The 21,600-nt window shown below is 36.9% G+C and overlaps 1 protein-coding gene across 2 annotated transcripts in view; it reads left to right on the top strand.

The window, feature by feature from the left end:
* The first annotated feature begins 3,899 nt into the window (after positions 1–3,899).
* LOC144448258 (uncharacterized) overlaps positions 3,900–21,600 on the top strand; it is a 31,637-nt gene continuing 13,936 nt past the window's right edge. Inside the window, exons 1-10 of one of the 2 annotated variants that reach the window (XM_078138438.1) lie at positions 3,900–4,038; positions 5,831–5,951; positions 8,173–9,467; positions 10,466–10,567; positions 10,945–11,010; positions 11,241–11,321; positions 11,818–11,883; positions 12,129–12,503; positions 13,080–13,610; positions 14,414–14,572. In XM_078138438.1, coding sequence (XP_077994564.1) covers positions 8,180–9,467; positions 10,466–10,567; positions 10,945–11,010; positions 11,241–11,321; positions 11,818–11,883; positions 12,129–12,503; positions 13,080–13,610; positions 14,414–14,572 — 2,668 coding nt within the window. In that variant the 5' untranslated portion in view covers positions 3,900–4,038; positions 5,831–5,951; positions 8,173–8,179. Of the gene's footprint in view, positions 4,039–5,830; positions 5,952–8,172; positions 9,468–10,465; positions 10,568–10,944; positions 11,011–11,234; positions 11,322–11,817; positions 11,884–12,128; positions 12,504–13,079; positions 13,611–14,413; positions 14,573–21,600 lie in introns of both variants that reach the window. The other variant, XM_078138437.1, reaches the window with a different exon arrangement.

Genomic DNA, 21,600 nt, shown 5'->3' with positions numbered 1-21,600 from the left:
ACGTACGTATATATGTGTGTGTGTATGTATGTATGTATGTATGTATGTATGTATGTATGTATGTATGTATGTGTGTGTATGTATGTATGTATGTACGTATGTATGCATGTATGTATGTATGTATGTATGTGTGTGTGTGTGTGTATGTATGTATGTACGTACGTATGTATGTATGTATGTATGTATGTATGTATGTATGTATGTATGTATGTATGTGTGCTCTCTCTCTCTCCCTCTCTCTCTCCCTCCCTCCCTCCCCCCCTCTCTCTCTCTCTCTCTCTCTCTCTCTCTCTCTCTCTCTCTCTCTCTCTCTCTCTCTCTCTCTCTCTCCACGTATATCTAGCGTACATTTTGAGTAAAAAATCTTTTTCTCACGTTTTCTCATTCGGACATAGTATTTAAACTTGTCTGTACTTTATCCATAGTGTGTATAATAGTAGGCGTCTATGTTCTACTAAGAAAACCATGTAGTATACGTTACATTTATTGTAATTTGTTGTTAGTGTTTAACACAACACACAGGAAGCACCAAGGTACTGATTGCCTTTATTTCAATCCCGGAAGAACAATTACAAACAGAATTATCTCGCAACTAATCAATTGAATCAAATAATCGGATATAAGTTCACTTGAAAAGGTTAAATATACGTAGAACTATCGTCATCAACACGTAGGAGCCACTATGATACATACAAATATCGTAGGCGTGAAGTATACGTGTTGTGAGTTTCAAGGGAACTCACAATGGTATGTAGGGTTTGGACGTACACAGTTAAAAGTAAGATGCAATGAGACCAACTACTTTTGCGAGAAGTATACAAACTACAATTATTGCTAAAATAATTACCAAACAAACAAACAAACAAATAAACAAACAAACAAACAAACAAACAAATAAACAAACACACACACACACACACACACACACACACACACAGAAAAAGAGCTAGTCAAAGTTGCAAGTGATGAGATACAGAGATAGTTAAGAGAAAGTCACTCCTCAATGTGCAATACAATGGTGAACTTAAGCTATATAAAATGTGAAGAAAAAAATGTAGTTAGGCCTAAAAAAATTGTTTGGTTCCGGTTACCCGACCCCACATAGTTTTTCACTGCCGACCCTAAACTTTTTTTTCAAATTCGAGAGAAAAATAATGAAATCGCGAAAATTGTGAGTGAAGTCTCGCCAGGAATAATGGATGAGTAAACTGACATCAACTTAAAGAGACAATATAAAACTGTTCTTCCAATCCGTAATGGCTGTAATCTGATGAGAAGAAACCAAAAACATAGAGACCATATGTAAAACAACAGAAAACGTAACTGCCTGAACTAGACACTCACACATGAAAGAGAAAACACAAAAAAATGAATAAAAAATCTACCTTCCCCCACCTATTGAAAAATTGAGCGTAATCGCCGGGAACCATCACTATACGAAAAGTCTAATTTACCCACCTTTACCCAACCTTTATCCTACGTGTGACCACCCTAACCACCATCTCTGTCCAGGGGTTGTACGAGACGCAGTACCACTTTTGACTGTCTACAGCCCCCAAGGTGAGAGATCACCGGGGGTAAATTAAGTCAAAGGTGGTACTTCGTCTAATACTCCCCACATGTACACATCTTCTGCCCAAGATTTACCTCAGTGGACAGACATGGTCAAATATGACTTTTTGTATAGTGCATGCAAACAAATTTATTCAGCAAAGTACACCCGGTCTACAGTACAAGAGTACTTAGTAATTTTTTTTTCTAATATGAAATAAAGCCAGGACATTGAGATCAAAAACACAATGCATGTTGAGATTGATTAGTCACTGATTAACTAGAATAGTTCGTGAGCACGGTAGTTTCCAACTTTGGAAAAAAAATGACCTTTGCTTGAATTAGTTTTAAATTACATCATTATATCCCACTGCGATTACTGCGTCAATCATTATATACTGTACTGTTCCTAATGACGTATATATATACTGACGGCCACTATAAAAGTGTGATACTTATTCCAAATCACGCTATTAAGAACAAAACCCTCAAGTGCAATCCCCGGTCATTTCGCGAAACAAAATACCTGTCTCGCTTTCCTGAGCTGGTATATTACGTGTCTCAAAGGCGTCTGGGACCGGCCGTCTCAGTAATGCGATAAAGGGGTGAATATCTCATTTTAACGACGGTGTTCCCTTATGACAAGTGTACCAAACATCACAAATATTAAACCACACTCAATTTTAATGGTCATTCTTCTCTTTGAATGTAGGGGTTCAAATATCAAAAGAAATTCAAATGTTGTGTTAATGTTTAATTAAGGTGGGCAACTGTTTTCGAATTCTCTTGGGTAAATGTCCTGCAACTGTTAAAGTGTTAAGATTACAGGGGCGTCGTTAAATGTCATGAGCGTCGCTCTAGACCTTTCAATCATACTCAACAAAAGCACTTTGCCTTACTGGTAACGGCATTTTTGGATAAAAATGGCAGTTAACGCGATTACACCCCCATGACAGTGCATAATGTAACTTTGATAAAGTATGATTGGTTAGATGTGATACTGTAAAAATAGCATATTTCACCGATGAGGGCGACATTCTCTACAATAATGGTCTTCATTCAATTTGGTTCCCGATATTTCAAATCTGAGTCTTTACAACACCTCAGAATAGTTTGTATGTAACTCGGGAACTGCAATAAAGACTCCACATTCTGAGCTTGGATTTTGAAGTAACTACACACGTCTAATGTAATCTTACACGTGATATTCAACAGTACATACTACCGAACACTGTACTACATCGCTCTGCACTCAAGCTAGCTGCAGGCCGTGAGACCAAACTTAGTCCATCTTAAATTTCAATTTGTCAACTGATTGTTTAGGTCTAATCGGAAGACATTCATTCTTGAGAACTGACACTAAACGAAAGTGTATAAAAGTAGACAAAAATAATGTTATTCGCTTACCGTAGTGCCACTCTATTTTCGAAATAACATGTGATATTTCAAATTTCCAATGATATTTAAATTTTAAACGTTGGTGCAATGTTTCCTCGGTTTAGGCAGTATGCAAAACAGATTTAAAAAAAATTAAAAATATGACTATATTATAGATCTTAAAAGCTGAGTGACATGTGTACAATATATCATTTTGATGAAAAGTATCATAAACGTTTATGTATCGAACTCGTTCATAAGTGATAAAACTTTGTATCGGAAATGGGTTGGTATGATACATGCTAGAATTCAACTGTGTACCTCTCCCGCCATCCATGTGTACCATCAATTCAACTTTAATATGAATTTGTCATTGTGTCAAATTAAATAGTTTACGGCACTACATACAGTTGTCCCTGCAAAGGAATTTGGTAGTATACGAATAACTAAATATCTCGATATGGCACACACACACACACACACACACACACACACACACACACACACACACACACACACACACACACACACACACACACACACACACATATATATATACACATGCACACACACACGCACGCACGCACATACATACACACATACATACATACATACACAAACATATATTGTAATGACGTCGGAACATCAATATCAGCAACATTAAATGATCAATTGCTATTTTGTATGTATGTATGTATGTATGTATGTATGTATGTATGTATGTATGTATGTATGTATGTATGAATTTATGTATGTATGTATGTATGTATGTATGTATGTATGTATGTATGTATGTATGTATGTGTGTGTGTGTATGTATGTATGCATGTATGTATATTTAACTTGTCATGACGTCATCAGAAAAGGTTAGCAACCATTTACGAAATGGCGTTGATACTATTATAAGTTATTCATGTCACATACAGAACTGGAACATATGCTGTCACGTGATTAACATACCATGCCTTTCTTTTAATACAACAACACTAGTGCGTTGTTTCAAGCCTGGGCATTTTTAAAGTGATTCTGTGAGAGATTATCCAGTACATCAAGTGAGAGGTAATACACGTGGATGACAGATTTGACAACACTGCGACGATTTACTCAAAGGTGAGATACATTTTCTAGAAACATTTAATGCAAAATTCAACAAAACTACAAACCATTCATGTTGGCATTTAAGGTTTGTAAAACACTCTGTTCATGGAAACAAAACCAGAAAATCTCGGAAACTCACAGACCACAGTAACTGTGATGTATTTATTTTGTTGCTATTAATCACTAGTCTTGTTTAATACTATGAACGTATTGAAACACTAGGTGTGGTGTTCCAACAAAATGGCGTCTCTTCTACAAGTATTGCAGGCTGTTGTTACTTGGGTCAAATGTCACACCAGTGTGAATTACTAACAATTATAATAAAACGTCGTACATATATCAAATAAAATTCGCTGTGTTGCACTTCAATCGATGTGTAAAAATTGCACAAAATATTTTTGACCCATTGAATACATATGTTGGCAACTTTCTTCAAAACCCATGAATTAAGCAATGAATTCAACAAATACCTAACATAGTGTAATTCCTGGAACTTATTGAGCTTGTGTCAGCACAATTATCGTCCATTGTATCGGCAGTGTTTGTTTACAGCCTTGTTTATACAACTGTACAATTCTTTATCAGACACACGGTACCTTATCAAGTGTCTATTGCAAATTTAATGGTGTAATATCTCACATCATCTGACCGATCTACGGTAATACCAAATGACAAAGTCTTTAAGTTCCATGAATCACCATAAACATCTAAATACATGCAAAGACTAAAATTAAATTTAGTTTTGCAAATTCAAATACAGGGAGACCTAGTAGAGCAAGTATTTGATTTCAAATACTTAGGGGTTTGGCTGGATTCAAAATTGAAATTTTTCAACACAAAATTTCTGCTAAAATATCTCTAAAACTTGGTCTATTGTCGACACTTTTTGCCAATGGGACTTGATGTTGAAGATGATGTTCATTACTTTAGTCCTTCCCCATTTCGATTATGCTGCGAATGTATGATGTAATACGAAGCAAATGTATTTGAAGACATTTGAGCTCCTCCACAAACGAGCTGGTCGACTGCTCCTCGAAGTTCCCCGTGTTACTAGTACGGGTTGGGTATATGAAAACTTGGGTTGGGTCAGCCCTCAAATTAGATGGAAGCGCCAACTGGCAACACTCGTCTACAAATCCGTAACAGGCAATGCACCTAGTTACCTCACTGAAATGTTCAATCTTCCCAACCAAATTCATATTCATAACACAAACCACAGGCCAGTAAAGGTAACATATACATCCCTACAGTTAAAACTGAATATGGGAAACGGGCATTTCACTATAGTGGTGCTGTTCTATGGAACAATCTACCCCTATCCATAAGATCAGCTCCGAACTCATCGATATTTAAAAGACAACTTAAGAATGTAGTCTGGTAATGTGGGTGGATATCTTTTAAAGTACACTCTGCGTCTGTAACTTTTTTTTCCTGGTTTTCCCCCTTTTGTTTGTTTGTTTTCTGTGTACGTAATCTTGCAACAGGTTCCATTGAGAGAACAGTGCTAATGTATAATTTGGGACGCTGATTTGTTGGGGTGTACCCAAAAACAATTCGATTGAATATAGTACACCATCCTATCTGTACTGCTACATAAATATGTGTACCCACAGATGACTCAATGCTGTTCAGTGTACAATATCGCAATTAATTAGTCACATATAACAAAACAGTTCATAATATTCAAGTTTTAATTGAGTTTGAACCATTGAAACCGACACAAGGTTGTCAATTATACACTGCATCAGTGCACATCTATGATACCACGTGACTTACTATATTTAACTCTGATGACCTGTTGCAGATATCTCATACCTTAAAGGCGTCTTTACCAGCCTGTTTCAATTCGATGCATCCTCCATAGGACGTTGGTAGACACTCTCAAGAGTATCGTTGCAGCATTTATGCATCGGTTGAATTGAAAGGTAAGACACTTTGTATGATAACGTTGAAATTGCATTAGAGAAAACTTTATCTTTAAAAAGCAACCGACTGTACGTGTGCTATCGTTCGTTTAGCCCCCCCCCCCCCCGGCCCTAAACGAACGTTCACAAGTGCGACATCAAACGTTTAGTTCATATATGTGATGAAACGCTGGGTGTGACAGATTAGTCGGACATATTACCAGTAAATTAAATACATAGGTTTGGTTCTCTCATCTTACATCACGATTTGGAACACAGTCAACAAGGCCATAATGATTCGTTAAGTTGTTGAGACTCATTTGTATTGAATACATTATTATCTTGGTATCAAAATTAAATAGACTTGTTTCAATATGCCGTTTCTTTCAAGCTTGTATGTTGTAATTTTCTTTCTTTTTAAAATGTCTGCCAGACCAGAGCTTGTGTCAATGTGTAGGCATGGTAGTGGTGTTACGACCCAACGCTTTGATGAATGTTTTTGATAGCTAGCTTGTACAGCGGTAGCTGTGTTTTCAACAAGTATCTGAAGTATAGCAAATAATAGTGCTCATTTGAATGACAAAAGAAGTATTCAATAAGTTGTCCTAACCTTTCATGACCTCTAATGACGTCAGACCATTCCAGACCAGTCCATACTTGTCCTTAATAGTGAAAGTTCAACACATTGTGTACGCAGTTTTGTTGACATATTGGTATTGCTTCTTGTTCGAACTATGCAAATTTTCACATGTAAGCAGAAATGTGAAATTTAGTTGTAGACAAACAAAAAATTCAGCATTATTTATCACATATTTCCGTCTACATTTTGCAAAGTAACCCATGTATATCTTTGCATGTCACGTCACATAAAAGGTTCACTCATTCAACAGAAACCCTATTCATTTCAAGGTCTGGTGAGATATCAATGTGAACAAAAGAATCACCCTGGGCAAATCTACAGCGAACACTTGTATGAAGGGGCCTTTTTTTCACCTCTGCTTTTTTTCCGATCAATTGTTAAAGTTACAGAAATGTTAAAATTTCACCCAGTATTCTAAACAGAAAGTTGTTATTGATCATAATGCCTTTGTGCATACTATGACAACTCATTTCAAAAACACTTTCCTACAGATTCTAAAGAGGAACGTGATCATCACAGGTGTTACAATTAAATATGAATCCAAATATTTTCAATTCTCAGACTCAGTTGCTGTATCAATAATGGCAGCTTTTGGCTTCGAACCACTACTACTAGCCACGGCCATGTCATCAAACACATTTTGTTATGTGATGGGTCACATGACAAAGACATTAACAATTTACATTCAATAATAACAATGGGAGTCGAGTATTAATGGCATGGTACATTGAACGTACAGTAGGTAACAGTATCACGTGACTGAAATACTACGCTCAAGGGTTCAATGTATCATTGCAACTTTAACAGCGTTTCTACCAGTCTCATTACTCCGTGCCCCCCCCCTCCCCCCGCAAAAAATGTTTAATCAACTAAATCGGGCAAATACTTGGCACAATAATACCAATACCAAATACTACCAGCATTTTACAAATTGGCAATTTCATGACAAAATGAAGTAAATCTTTCACCCTGCATGGTTTGATCTAGCTTCCATGTGTGTTACTATAGTATCAACAATCTAAACCCATTTGTACTAAGAGAATTTAATTATGTCAATGCTGGTTGAGTCTACATTTACGTGTTTCTGCTCAGTACGCACATCTTTTGATATTCATGAGTGGCACACCTTCTTTGTTACTGAGGTCAGAGGTCATATGCAGATTCAATAACTTAAAATCTGCAACAAACGACGAGATAGCGTGATTGTCGCGTTTACTAGTCTAAAAGTACTGTATTACATGTAGTTGATTTCTCATATTCTTAGTCTGTTAATTAATTAGTAAATTGATTAATACGGTTTCTTCTCATAACTTCACCATGGTGGTAGTAGTAGTGGGAAAAGCGTGATGGCAGCGGTGGGATAAAGTTCTTATTACTGATTCAACCCCTGTTCACGTCAGAGCATGAACATGTTTTAACAATATTTGAACGGGGTAGAGTAATATTTAAAGAAAGGAAATTGGGGAGGATCACTTTCTAGAAAAAGGAATCGGAGAGATGGTCACGTTTTACGAAACAGACCAGGTTTGTTTTCATATCCCCATCATTATTGAAGGTTTCATAATGTTGTACCATGACTCTTTGCTATTTTTATTTTGTTAGGTCAAATATGGATGACAAACCAGCCAATCAACGTCCAGCTGTTCTGATCATAAGTGACAGGTGGGGATCACCATTCCAGAATGGGACCCCTGCTGTTGTAAGGCTTCTTGCTTATCTCTTCAATAAAGTTGGTCTCTCAGTCTTTTGCACAGTCTTGAAGATGACCGACGAAGAATATGCAGATGCTAACAGGAATAATGTTGAACTTATTCCTCCAAATCCAAGAGGTCTTCTCAAACGTGGGAAGCCAAATCTTCAATGGCTTCTTGCATTTGAAGCATACTTTCCGAAATTGTTCACAATCGATAACGTAGAGATAGGTGTAGGGTTTTCGTTCGTAACCTCTGATGCCGCGCGTGAAATCATAAATGAAGTGTTCCATGTGGCAAAATATTACATAGTAAATATTTGGCCATCTGATGTTCATCATCCTGTCGTTGGATGTGATAGGGATGAATTGCGAGAAAGGCTTGTTAATTTAGGAGACGAGTGTAACGATGCAAACGCGTTAATTTCTCTCGATGAAACCACCTTCGAAGATTTTAAACAGAGATTTGGTGATCTTGCAGCAAAGCACTTTCAAGTTTCTCTTGCAGCAGATAATGTATATTTAGGATTCACACAACCGACAGTTCGCACCCAAGATCAAAGATGCCAAATTTTATCATTTCTTGAGGAATATGATTTGAAGGAAATGCACAGTCATCGTAAGCTAGCAAAAGCCATCAATAAAGTGGCTGAAACCTTCCATACTATGCTTCTTCAGCCTCCAAGGTGGAAAATTCTTAGCATTCCTGAAGCTAAGGAATCTCACTATAGGAGAAAGCTAAATCCACATCCACACCTCAAGGTAGTCCCATCTTCTATGCCCGCTGTGAAATACATGGAGCGGGAAATTTATTGTTCCCATCTTATCCTAATTCCAGGAGAACCTGGAATGAATTCCATTCAGCTAATGCTGTATGCTATGGCAATAGGCATTCCATTTCTGGTTTCCATGCATTCCCCCTGTCATGACTTGATCAGAAAACACTTTCCAGACCATGAATATTGTTTTGTGGTTGACATGGAAGACGGTGATAAGTTTAAAGACCGTATATCATTGATACTTCAAAAGCCAGCGGTATATTTCAAGTTGGCACTTGAAGTAAAAGACCGCCTTGCAACGACAGTAATTCCATCCATGAAGGATATGAACGACACTTTTATGAACAAAGTGAAACAAGACCTACAAGATGCAAAGTCTTCTCAAAGTACAGCAAATCTACCAGTGATAGACAGACTTACAACTCCTGGTAAGATTACGAAATATGTTAAATATTTGTGATACTTGCATACATGTTTTAGTCTTGATTGATTCTCACTATAAATGTAAACGAAGAGACTGAGTATCAAGTAATGGTTGATGGTGAAATAATCATACTCTGGTGATGGGCTTATGTGTCTGTAAGACACTATTGTACCCTTTTACACCTGTGCAAAAATAATTAAACCTATGGCTTAAAGTGTTTTTTGTTCAGTCATAATACAAGTTTATCAAATTAAAGCCATGCATATCCTTTTAGTAACTTCCTTGAGAATGTGTACGCTCAAGTAAAACCATTTTTGCAATCCAAAGGGTTATTTCGCTGACAGGAAGCAATACAAATATCGTGCACAGAACCACGGAGAGTGGTGTGTTTTATAAAGATGACAAAAATTGAGTTATGAGCGTCATGGCAAATAAACTTTTAAAAACAATAACTGGTGATGTTTGTCACCATGGGAACTAAATATCCAGCAAGTCGTTTTATTGATATGAATGACATAGAGTTATTTCTGTAAAGTGATCAGTTGCATTCATTACTGGGACAAGCCATTAAAGAAGCAAGTCCACTTGTTATCAAAGAGTACCAATATTTACGCATGTGATGATGGGCTCTTACATAACACAAGTAAACAGTGTAGTTCACAGAGTAAGATCATTTCTAAGGAGTGGGTCAATTGAGGCAAACCTTATCTCCGTCTTATATCAGTTGTTATCAATTTATTAGGCTATTATAAGTAACACTACAAACAGCTTTAGAGATGCAAACAACTTTTATGACACCCGTTTTCGTCAGGCAAGCCCGCGGGTTTGTTGCACTTGGACCGTTAATGGCTTGTGAATGTCATGTCCAATATTATACATGCAATATTGGTGTTGGTAGTATTACTAATCTAGAGAGTTTACTCTGCACTCACCAAACTGAACCAGTTTCCTATTTTTCACCGTAATGTAGTTTTTCCTTCCTTCTTTCTGTCTATTTGATAGATGACAACCCATCAGGAAATAAATCAGAAGGAGCAGCCGTCGACTTGCTATCTGATCGAAAAGAAGGCATTGCATCCGAACTTGAAGAGGCTAAAGCCGCTGGTAAGATTGTTAACTAAATTCACTTCACAAATTATGTACAAAGGTTAGGGTTTGGATTACTATTTCAATGTTGTATAAAATAATGTCTATAGGTTTTTTCCCATCGTGTGTAGGCCTATACAGTATATTCTATAAATTCAAGTTATATTTAACACTAATAATTGTTACATAACATCACCTTTTCAGTAATGTATATCTTTATTTACACTGATTTTAGATTTATATTTCAAACTAATTGCAAAATGTGTCATTTGCAACACTGCTGTATGAATATCACAACCTTTAGTCTTGGAATATTGGTAAAAATGTATCACTTCAGTATACTATACTTGACATGGTGTAGTTACTAAATACCTATTATTCTCCCTTTCGTGTAGTGTCTCCAGCAGCAGATCTTGATGATGCCAATCCTGCAACAATCAATCAAGAAAGTACAAGTACAGGTAAATATGACTAGCCTTATCTGACAATTCCTATAATGAAGTAGTGAATCCTCACAATCGGATATGTGTACGTACAGTATATATCTAGTTAACAGAATTGCTAAGAATTAATAGAGAGTGAAAGGAACATGCTTTAAAAAAACAGCATTCTATAAGAAGTCCAAACAAATCAGAAACTGTTTAAGAAAAATAGATGTCAATATTTTGGTTTTTAATTTCTCTAGTTACAGATGCTAGCTTGAAGGGACTTGCTCCAGGAAACGGTAGTAACCAATCTACTGTGGATCAAGATAAACCACATGTTAACCCAGGTATGAAACGTTTTCTGTTTAGTATTTCTTGATAGCTTTGTGGTTTATTCTTAGCAATCAATGTTGGTTTCCATCATAAAATCATATTATAAATTATGATGACATAAAATTAAGGATAAGATGCAGGTTCATGACTATATTTATCAAAGTAAATGCTGCGTTCACTCTGGACCTTTGGTTTATTGTCTAAATATAGGTGAATTATAAATTTGATATAAATCGTCACATATTACAAGAAAAAATGTAAAATGTTACAACAAGCATGTAAATGTCCATAAATGCTGTCAAGTTTCATTGGTTGTAGCATAAATAATAATGCTGCCTATGTTTCAAACTACAAAAGTATTCAGATTTGACATGGTTTAAATATATACAAAATATAACATGACTTACATAGATGTGTCACTATACTGGTAAATTGCAGTTTGAACAGATGTGTCATATGTTAGGAATGCTTTCCTTGTGATAACTGGTATCCCTCCTTTTCTTTCACTAGGTAATGAAGCAGCCTGTGCCAATGGCAGTCTTACAACCACAAGTAAGGAAGAGAACAGACTACCAGGTAAAGATACACTTTTAAAAAAATAACCTAATTAGTAAAATTTCCAAGTTTTTTATGTATTATAACAACATATAGAAATAATTACCCTGTGCAATGTCAGGTTCTTGGAGCAGAAGATTTCCACAATTGATTGTCAGCTGTAAAATTACCCTATCCAATTATCTTGCTTCAAGTGATTCACAACTTGCATACAGGAATATCTATGGTATACAGATACATAGTTTTTTAATTTTCATTTCATAAAGGGCACATGCATCTTCATGTAAATGCTGTTGGTGGTATTCCAAAGGAAGGTGTGTCTATCTCAGAAGTAGAACAAGCATATTTCCAAAGCCCTGAAGTTCAGGAGGAACTTCCAGAGCATATTAACAACATTCATCCGGATCTGCATGTGGATAATGTTGGTGGGAATAGCGTTTGGTATTCCATTGCGTGTGAGTCTTTAGATGCCTTGGAATGTCTATGGAAGGAATATGAAGCCCTGAATCTCAACAAACTGGTAACATCTACAACCATCACAGAGAAGACACTGAAAGAGATTGGTGCCATGTACTTCTCAATACAGACTACACTGGACATCGAAGAATATGAACAATGTCGGAAAGAATTAATTGAAACAGGTAATCAAATACTGTAATGTGTTTCTAGTATGATTTACTCATTTCCGAAAGTCCTGAACTTACATCTAAGTAATAAGATTTCCTTATAAAAACTTCGGGAACTTGGATATAGTTTATCTAAGCCCATGTCTTCAATTCTTGGTACTATTTCTATTATCAGACCAGTAGTGCTTATTTTAGTACTTTTCTACAGGGAATTATGTGGACGAGTAGACACATTATCACTATTCCTCAGATTTACAAATAAAAGTCTTTTATGAAAAATACATGTCACAATTCCCAGAAAAATGTTTCTGAGGAAATACCACACTATTTTAATGTTTTATTCTGTGGATCATTTACCAATTCTTGGAATTGTGTACCTGCACTTCCTGATAGCTAGCTTAATAATAGCAAGCTCAGATTCTTTATTAGCTGATAGTTCAATATTAATTAAACATGCACCATATATGATTGTGGAATTTTAGGTTGTAACTTTCCATGTGGCATATTCAGTTAAATTTTGCCTATTTGATGAGCATTTCTACATTTCTAACTTTTAATTTATCAATGACATTTATTTTTACTGGTCTACAGGTGAAACTTCTGTTACAGTATCAACAACATCTGATGTGGATGATAATGAGGAAAGTACACAAAGAGAAACTGAGCTTACTAAAGAAAACAGCGAGCTTCGACTAGAGACTTGCAAACTAAAAACCACTGTCAATTCCTTACAGAAACAAATGATACAGTATGAAGCTAGAATTCAGATACTTAATACTGCCCTGAAAGAAAATGCAGATTTACTTAAAGTAGATCAGGTCACCCTGCAAGCACGTCTTAAAGAGAAAGATATTGAAATAGAAATATTGAGAAAGAATCAAGAGGAAAATGAAAAGAGAGAAAATGTTCTGATGGATAAAATCATACAATTAAGCAAAGAGATTTCTAAATTGAAAGAATCTTCAGAAAAGGGGGGAGATCCATCTCTTTCAGAAGAAAACCGTCAACTCAAGGAGGAAGTCATCAGTCTTAAAGAAAAGGTTGAGGATCTTGAAAAGACGAATATTACTAAGCAGCAGGAGATTGAAAGACTTGAAGAAATGGAAATGGACAAAATCAAAGGTTAGTGGCACGGCAAAGATATAATTAATTTCTTTCAAATGATATGATTCAATTTATGTCAGTATTGTCTAACAGCATTTAGTCTAGTAGATAAACATAGTGGTTCTTAATATTGTGGAAGTGGTTGCAATTGCTGAAATATACACTTTCATGTATTTCTTCCACAAGTTGTTTGATGAACAAAATTGCATTGAGTATCCACTGATGAATTATAAAATGGTGCAGAGAGAGATAATAAGCCAACCATAATAAATGTATTGATAGATTAGACCATGTAGAAGTACAAATATGGATTGATGCTATGAAGATTACTGAATGAAAGCTGAAGGAAATAGTTACTATTATATTTAATATAATAGTGCCCAGATGTTGCCAGATATTAAAATATGTTTAAAACACACGACTGTGTAACTATTCTACTTTAAGCTCTACCTACATTAACCCTTGATTTCAATACTAAATTTCTCAGATTTCTTCTCAATGTCTGCTCCTCAGTAGTGCAAACTAAATTGTTTACATTGCAACTTTGGCAGCAAAATTTCAAAGTTCTTATTCAGTGTAAAATCTTTAAGTTTAATCTCAAGGATGTTGTAAGTTTTCTACAAAAACATGCTTAATTTTTCCAAAATCATTCAGAGAAGCTTCATACGAACAGTTGACCTTCATGTATTATGTAAGTGAAGTTAGTTTGCTTGTTTTTTCAATTTCTCAAGTGTGAACAGCTGCCAATGTAATGCTCATCCTGATTGGCTAATCAAAAGCGCAAGATTCTTGAGATTCAAACGACATTGTCTATTACACAGGGTCATATATGAGATTTCGACAGCCAGGTAAAGCGTCATATGCAGATGTGACATTGCGACAGTCAGAAAAAATGTCGGATGAGATATGGGGATTAGCCGAAGCAGGGTCAGATGTGAGAGGGCAGCAAGCCAGAACAAAGCAATACGATGACATTAAAGGTAAATAAAGACATCTAGCAGCTTTAACCACATCAGATTTTAATCAGAATGATGCAGTGTGATATAATTTACTGTTTTGTGATTTCATGGACAGCGTGTGTCCTGTATCCACAGTATACACAAGGTATTGTGTGTAATTTCATAGACAGGATGAGATAATATACACACATAATGCTGTCTGATTTCAAGTATAATGTGATATACACATGTACTAGTACACAGTGTCAAAGGTGTTATATAAGGCATGACTGTACATCTTCATGGGATGTGATATATACCCACAGTCACATGCAGTCTGATGTTATATGCATGTAGAATGCGCTACATGCAACAGCTAGTGCACAATGAGATAAATGTAACACTAACAATGCTGTGTGCTTGAAAGCACGCAGTGTGTTACATAGTGTGGGGGTGATATCATGACATCTTCATAATATGTGTTGTTTATACAGTGTACACATGTATTGTGTGATATACACAACACTATATAGACCTAGTGTAGCATGACATCATGTACACAGTGTGTGATTATACACAACACTAGAGCTAGACTAAGTGTGGTGTGATGTCATGTACACAGTGTCATATACAAAACAATACACAGAGTGTGGTGAGATGTCATATACACAGTGTGTTATATAAACAACCCTAGACCTAGTGTGGTCATATACACAGTGTGATATACATAACACTAGACCTAGTTTGATGTGATGTCATGTACACAGTGTGTGATATACACAACACTAGAGCTAGTGTAATGTGATGTTATGTACACAGTGAGTGATATACACAACACCAGACTTAGTGTATTATGATGCCATGTACACAGAGTGTGATATACACAACACTAGACCTAGTGTGATGTGATGTCATGTACACAGTGTGTGATATACACAACACTAGACCTAGTGTAATATGATGCCATGCACACAGTGTGTGATATACACAACACTAGACCTAGTATGATGTGATGTTATGTACACAGTGTGTGATATACACAACACTATAGACCTAGTGTAATATGATGCCATGTACACAGTGTGTGATATACACAACACTAGACCTAGTATGATGTGATGTTATGTACACAGTGTGTGATATACACAACAATAGGCCTAGTGTAATATGATGCCGTGCACACAGTGTGTGATATACACAACACTAGACCTAGTGTGGTTTGATGTCATGTACGCAGTGTGTGATATACACAACACTAGACCTAGCTAGTATGATGTGATGTCATGTACACAGTGTGTGATATACACAACACTAGACCAAGTGTGGTTTGATGTCATGTACACAGTGTGTGATATACACAACACTAGACCTAGTATGATGTGATGTTATGTACAGTGTGTGATATACACAACAAAAGACCTAAGTGTAATATGATGCCATGTACAAAGTGTGTGATATACACAACACTAGACCAAGTGTGGTGTGATCTCATGTACACAGTGTGTGACATACACAACACAAGACCTAGTGTGGTTTGATGTCATATACACAGTGTGTGATATACACAACATAATAGACCTAGTGTGATGTGATGTCATGTACAGTGTGTGATATACGCAACACTAGACCTAGTGTGATGTAATATGATGCCATGCACACAGTGTGTGATATACATAACAATAGACCTAGTGTAATATGATGCAATGTACACAGTGTGTGATATACGTAACACTAGACCTAGTGTGATGTGATGTCATGTACACAGTGTGTGATATACACAACACTAGACCTAGTGTAATATGATGCCATGCACACAGTGTGTGATATACACAACACTAGACCTAGTATGATGTGATGTTATGTACTGTATTGTGATATACCATGATATACACAACACTAGACCTAGTGTAATATGACGCCATGCACACAGTGTGTGATATACGCAACACTAGACCTAGTGTGATGTGATGTCATGTACACAGTGTGTGATATACACAACAATAGACCTAGTGTGATGTGATGTAATGTACACAGTGTGTGATATACACATAGACCTAGTATGATGTGATGTTATGTACACAGTGTGTGATATACACAACAATAGACCTAGTGTAATATGATGCCATGTGCACAGTGTGTGATATACACAACACTAGACCTAGTGTAATATGATGCCATATACAGTGTGTGATATACACAACAATAGACCTAGTGTAATATGATGCCATATACACAGTGTGATATACACAACACTATACCTAGTGTGATGTGATGTCATGTACACAGTGTGTGATATACACAACAATAGACCTAAGTGTAATATGATGCCACGTACAGTGTGTGATAAACACAACACTAGACCAAGTGTGGTGTGATGTCATGTACACAGTGTGTGACATACACAACACTAGACCTAGTGTGGTTTTATGTCATATACACAGTGTGTGATATACACAACACTAGACCTGGTGTGGTGTAATGCCATGTACACAGTGATATACACAACACTATAGACCTAGTGTGATGTGATGTTATGTACACAATGTGTGATATACACAACACTAGACCTAGTGTGATGTGATTTCATGTGTACAGTGTGTGATATACACAACACTAGACCTAGTGTGATGTGATTTCATGTGTACAGTGTGTGATATACACAACACTAGACCTAGTGTAGTGTGATGTAATGCCATGTACACAGTGATATACACAACACTAGACCTAGTGTGATGTGATTTCATGTACACAGTGTGTGATATACACAACACTAGAGCTAGTGTAGTGTGATGTCATGACAGACTGAGTACATCTTCACAGCATGTGTAAATGGTGTGCACCGGTATGGCAGCCCCATGTCCAGCTCTGCTGATTGGTGATTTTTACAGGCATAAGTGAGCGTTGTTGTCCTCAACTTTGAAGCTACTAAGTGCATAAATAGCTGGAGAACGTACTTGTGAACTTTCGAAACTTATTGCCAGTCGATTTCTGGAGAAAATTACAACTGGAAAAATCCTTCATCACAAATTGTAGAAGACTGTAAGTTGTTTACTGTTCTCATCTGCATATAAACAATTACTCAAGTGTCTCATATTGACACTACTCTCATAATTATGCAAACTGGTCCACTATGCATTATTCAAGATCCATTCTTAGACTTTTTGACACCTCCTATAAATCAAGGCTGCCTAGTCCCTGTCTGGAATGCCATCAAGTCACTGAACCTACAATGCAAACCTGCCACTCACAGAGGCACTAGAGCAGGTGTGAAGAAAGAAAGACCAATCAAAGTTATCAATTCACACAACACCTACAATTTTGCCTCCTGTTCTAAACCTAAGGATGTGAACTTCAACAATATCATCCATATTCAAACACATCCACCCCCTCACAAGGATTCTAAATCTCTCAATGATAAATGTAAACTTCTACTCACAACATGGAATGTCCGCTCAGTTAGAAGTAAATCATTAGATATTGCAGATTACATAACAGATAAAGATATTGACATTCTTGTACTGACCGAAACATGGTTAAGAGAGTCCGGTGATGAACATATAATTGCTGAGTGTACACCATCAGGTTATGATTACAAACAACTACCCCGGGTTGGCAAGATCGGTGGCGGTTTGGCTCTAATTCATAAGTTATCACTGAAGTTGACATCATGGAAACCTATTCGTTTTGTACAATCTTTCGAGGCAGTCGAAGCAACTATTTCGCACCAGCATCTCTCCTTGAAATTTATTCTTGTCTATCGTCCACCACCATCAGTTACGAACAAATTTACGGTACCATAGTTCATGAATGAGTTCAGTACCACACTTGAAAAATATGCTACAAGCCCTGGAAATCTCTATATCGTTGGGGATTTCAATCTACATCTCGAAGACGAAAACAATCCAACTACACAGAAATTCAATGGAATCATCAGTGCTTGCAATCTCAAACAATGGGTCAAACAACCTACACACATAAATAGGGTCACACTCTGGATCTCATCTTATCTAACTCTGCAACCAACATCAATACTGTTTCTATAGATTGACTGCAACTCTCTGACCACAGTCCTGTTCACGCAGAACTTGCTCTTGTCAAACCAAAACCTAGTAAACGTGAAATTTCTTATCGTCGTATCTCAGCTATCTCAGCCGACAGTTTCATTCACGATCTGGAGCAAAGATCTGAATTTGTCTCACCACCAAACGATCTGTCCTCAGCCATATCAATTAACATACAACCAACATCTAACTGAAGTTCTTCAAGATCATGCGCCACTTACGAAGCGAATCATGACTATACGCCCAGGTACCAAGTGGTACACGTATGAAATCGACATGGCTAAGAAGAAGAGACGAAAGGCTGAACATCAGTGGAGAAGAACAAAGCTGACGATCCACCATCAGATCTACCTCAATGAATGCAGAAATGTCAGTCACTCTATGAGACATGCCAAGAAAGACTACTTCTCCAACCTAATTGAAGAAAACTCGGGTAACCAGAAATCGCTTTTTCGTATCCTATCAACCCTGTCTGGAAAGAGCATGGAGATGACTCTACCCGATCATACCTCAACCAAAGATTTAGCAGAACAGTTTAGCCATTATTTCACCAGCAAGATCACATCTATCCGTTCAAGCCTGGATAATGTTCACCATACATCAATAGATTTCGTATTTCCAGTTGCAGCTGTCTCGTCATCATTCTCTACATTCCATACTGTTAATAAGGAAGAAATCAGCAAAGTTATCTCTAACTCGCCATCCTATCCCTACAACACTTCTGAAGCAATATCAAGGTAATCTCCTAACCATCATATCTGTGATCATAAACCTATCTCTCACAACTAGTACACTGTTCCCGACTCTCTCAAGAATGCAGTCGTCACACCGATACTTATGAAACCATCACAAAAATGTGTTCAAGAAATACAGACCCGTTTCAAACTTACCCTTTCTATCAAAAGTCCTTGAAAAGATCGTTGCACATCAGTTAACATCATACCTGACCGCCAACTCACTACTAGAACCACTTCAGTCAGCATACAAAAAATACCACAGCACTGAAACAGCTCTCACTATTAAAGTCAATATTAATGATATCTGCAAGACACTGGATGCTGGCCAATGTGTACTAACTTATGGTTCTCCTCGACCTCTCCTCTGCTTTTGACACTATTGATCACAACATACTCATCTCAAGGTTATCTAAACTTGGCATCAAGAACATCCCATTGCAATGGTTTTCATCCTATCTAAAGAACAGAAAATAGTCTATATCTATACATGGCTCAACATCCGATACTCAACTATGCAATTCGGAGTACCACAGGGTTCAGTGCTTGGTCCACTTTTGCTCTGCATTTACATCCTACCACTTGTTCAGCTCATTCGAAATCACAATATCAACTTTCAACAGTACGCCGACGACAATCAACTCTATATTCAGTATTTCTCCCAGTCTGACATCCTATCTACAGTACACGAGATGGAAAGAATGGTTCATGAAATAAAAATGTGGATGACAGAAAATAAACTCCAACTCAATGACGGCAAAACTGAAGTACTTCTGTTAATTAGGTCCCAGTTCAACCGTTCACCTCGTCCTATTGATCACATGATAATTGGATCAAGTTCTATTCCAATTGTAAACTCCGCACGGAATATAGGAGTAACATTTGATGAAAACTACACGCTATGTAAACACATTCACATGATATGCAAGTCAGTTTACTACCACCTCCGTCAAATAAGCCATATTCGCCAGTATCTAACTAAGGAAGTCTGTCAGATGTTAATACATGCTCTAATCACATCAAAACTAGATTACTGTAATGCACTCCTGTGTGGTCTACCATCTTCATCCATTCTACCACTTCAGCATGCCCTGAACTCAGCAGCCAGAATTGTGTCTTGCACTCAGAAATATCACCACATAACCCCTATACTTACGGAATTACACTGGCTACCAGTACACTACAGAATCCAATACAAGATCCTGCTACTAACGTACACAGCTCTGAACAACACTGCTCCTGTCTATATATCTGATCTAATCAACCTGAAAGTGTCATCCAGAGTTCTCCGATCAAACGACAAAATCTTACTTCATGTACCACGGAGTAACCGGAAGACCTATGGTGATCGTGCTTTCTCGTGTACTGCCCACTTCGCTTGGAACAATGTCCCTCGAGAAGTGCGCCAGTCACCCAGCCTTGATATTTTTAAGAAGCGTATAAAGAATTATTATCTGTTTAGCAGAGCCTACTGACATCTCTATATATCCACACTTTTGTAAAGCGCCATTGAACATTGCTACGTAGTGGAGTTTGGCGCTATATAAATCTCTTTGATTGATTGATTGATTGATGTGATGCGTTATGTACACAATGAGATAAATGTAACACTAACAGTGCTGTGTGCTTGAAAGCACACAGTGTGTTATATAGTGTGGGGGTGATATGACACCTTCATAATATGTGATGTATATATACAGTGTACCCCCTTACAAAACTGGACTGCTTATTAAGTAGTTCGTAACCATGTCAGAAGCATGTCACATGCTTATTTCAATAAAAATAACCATTTCATAGCATGTGTATTGATAGCATGCTTATTTCTGAATGTTCCACATGCTAACTCTAACATGTACATGGCTAATCTTATAAATGTACAAGCTTATTTCACATGCTTAGCAAATATTAACATGTACATGGTAAATCTTTAAAATGTACAAGCTTATTTCACATGCTTAGCAAATATTAACATGTACATGGTAAATCTTTAAAATGTACAAGCTTATTTCACATGCTTAGCAAATGTACATGGTAAATTCAAGACATGCTTTGATCCGGGTGCATGTACAATACAAGTCATGCAATGACGTGTTGTTTCTCGCTTTTGCCGGGCATACAATTGATAAGGATTGGTATTAGTATTGTGAATGCTGAATTTAGTGGCTCCGATTACTGTTCATGTTAAATTTACCTGTATTTGAAAGATAACTGGGGAGAAATCGATCTGAAAATCCAGGTCATATGTTCTACAACACATTGGACATGGAGGCCGCCA

Source organism: Glandiceps talaboti, chromosome 17, assembly GCF_964340395.1.
Source record: "Glandiceps talaboti chromosome 17, keGlaTala1.1, whole genome shotgun sequence".
Taxonomy (NCBI): Eukaryota; Metazoa; Hemichordata; class Enteropneusta; family Spengelidae; genus Glandiceps; species Glandiceps talaboti.
This window is presented reverse-complemented; position numbering and strand designations above follow the sequence as displayed.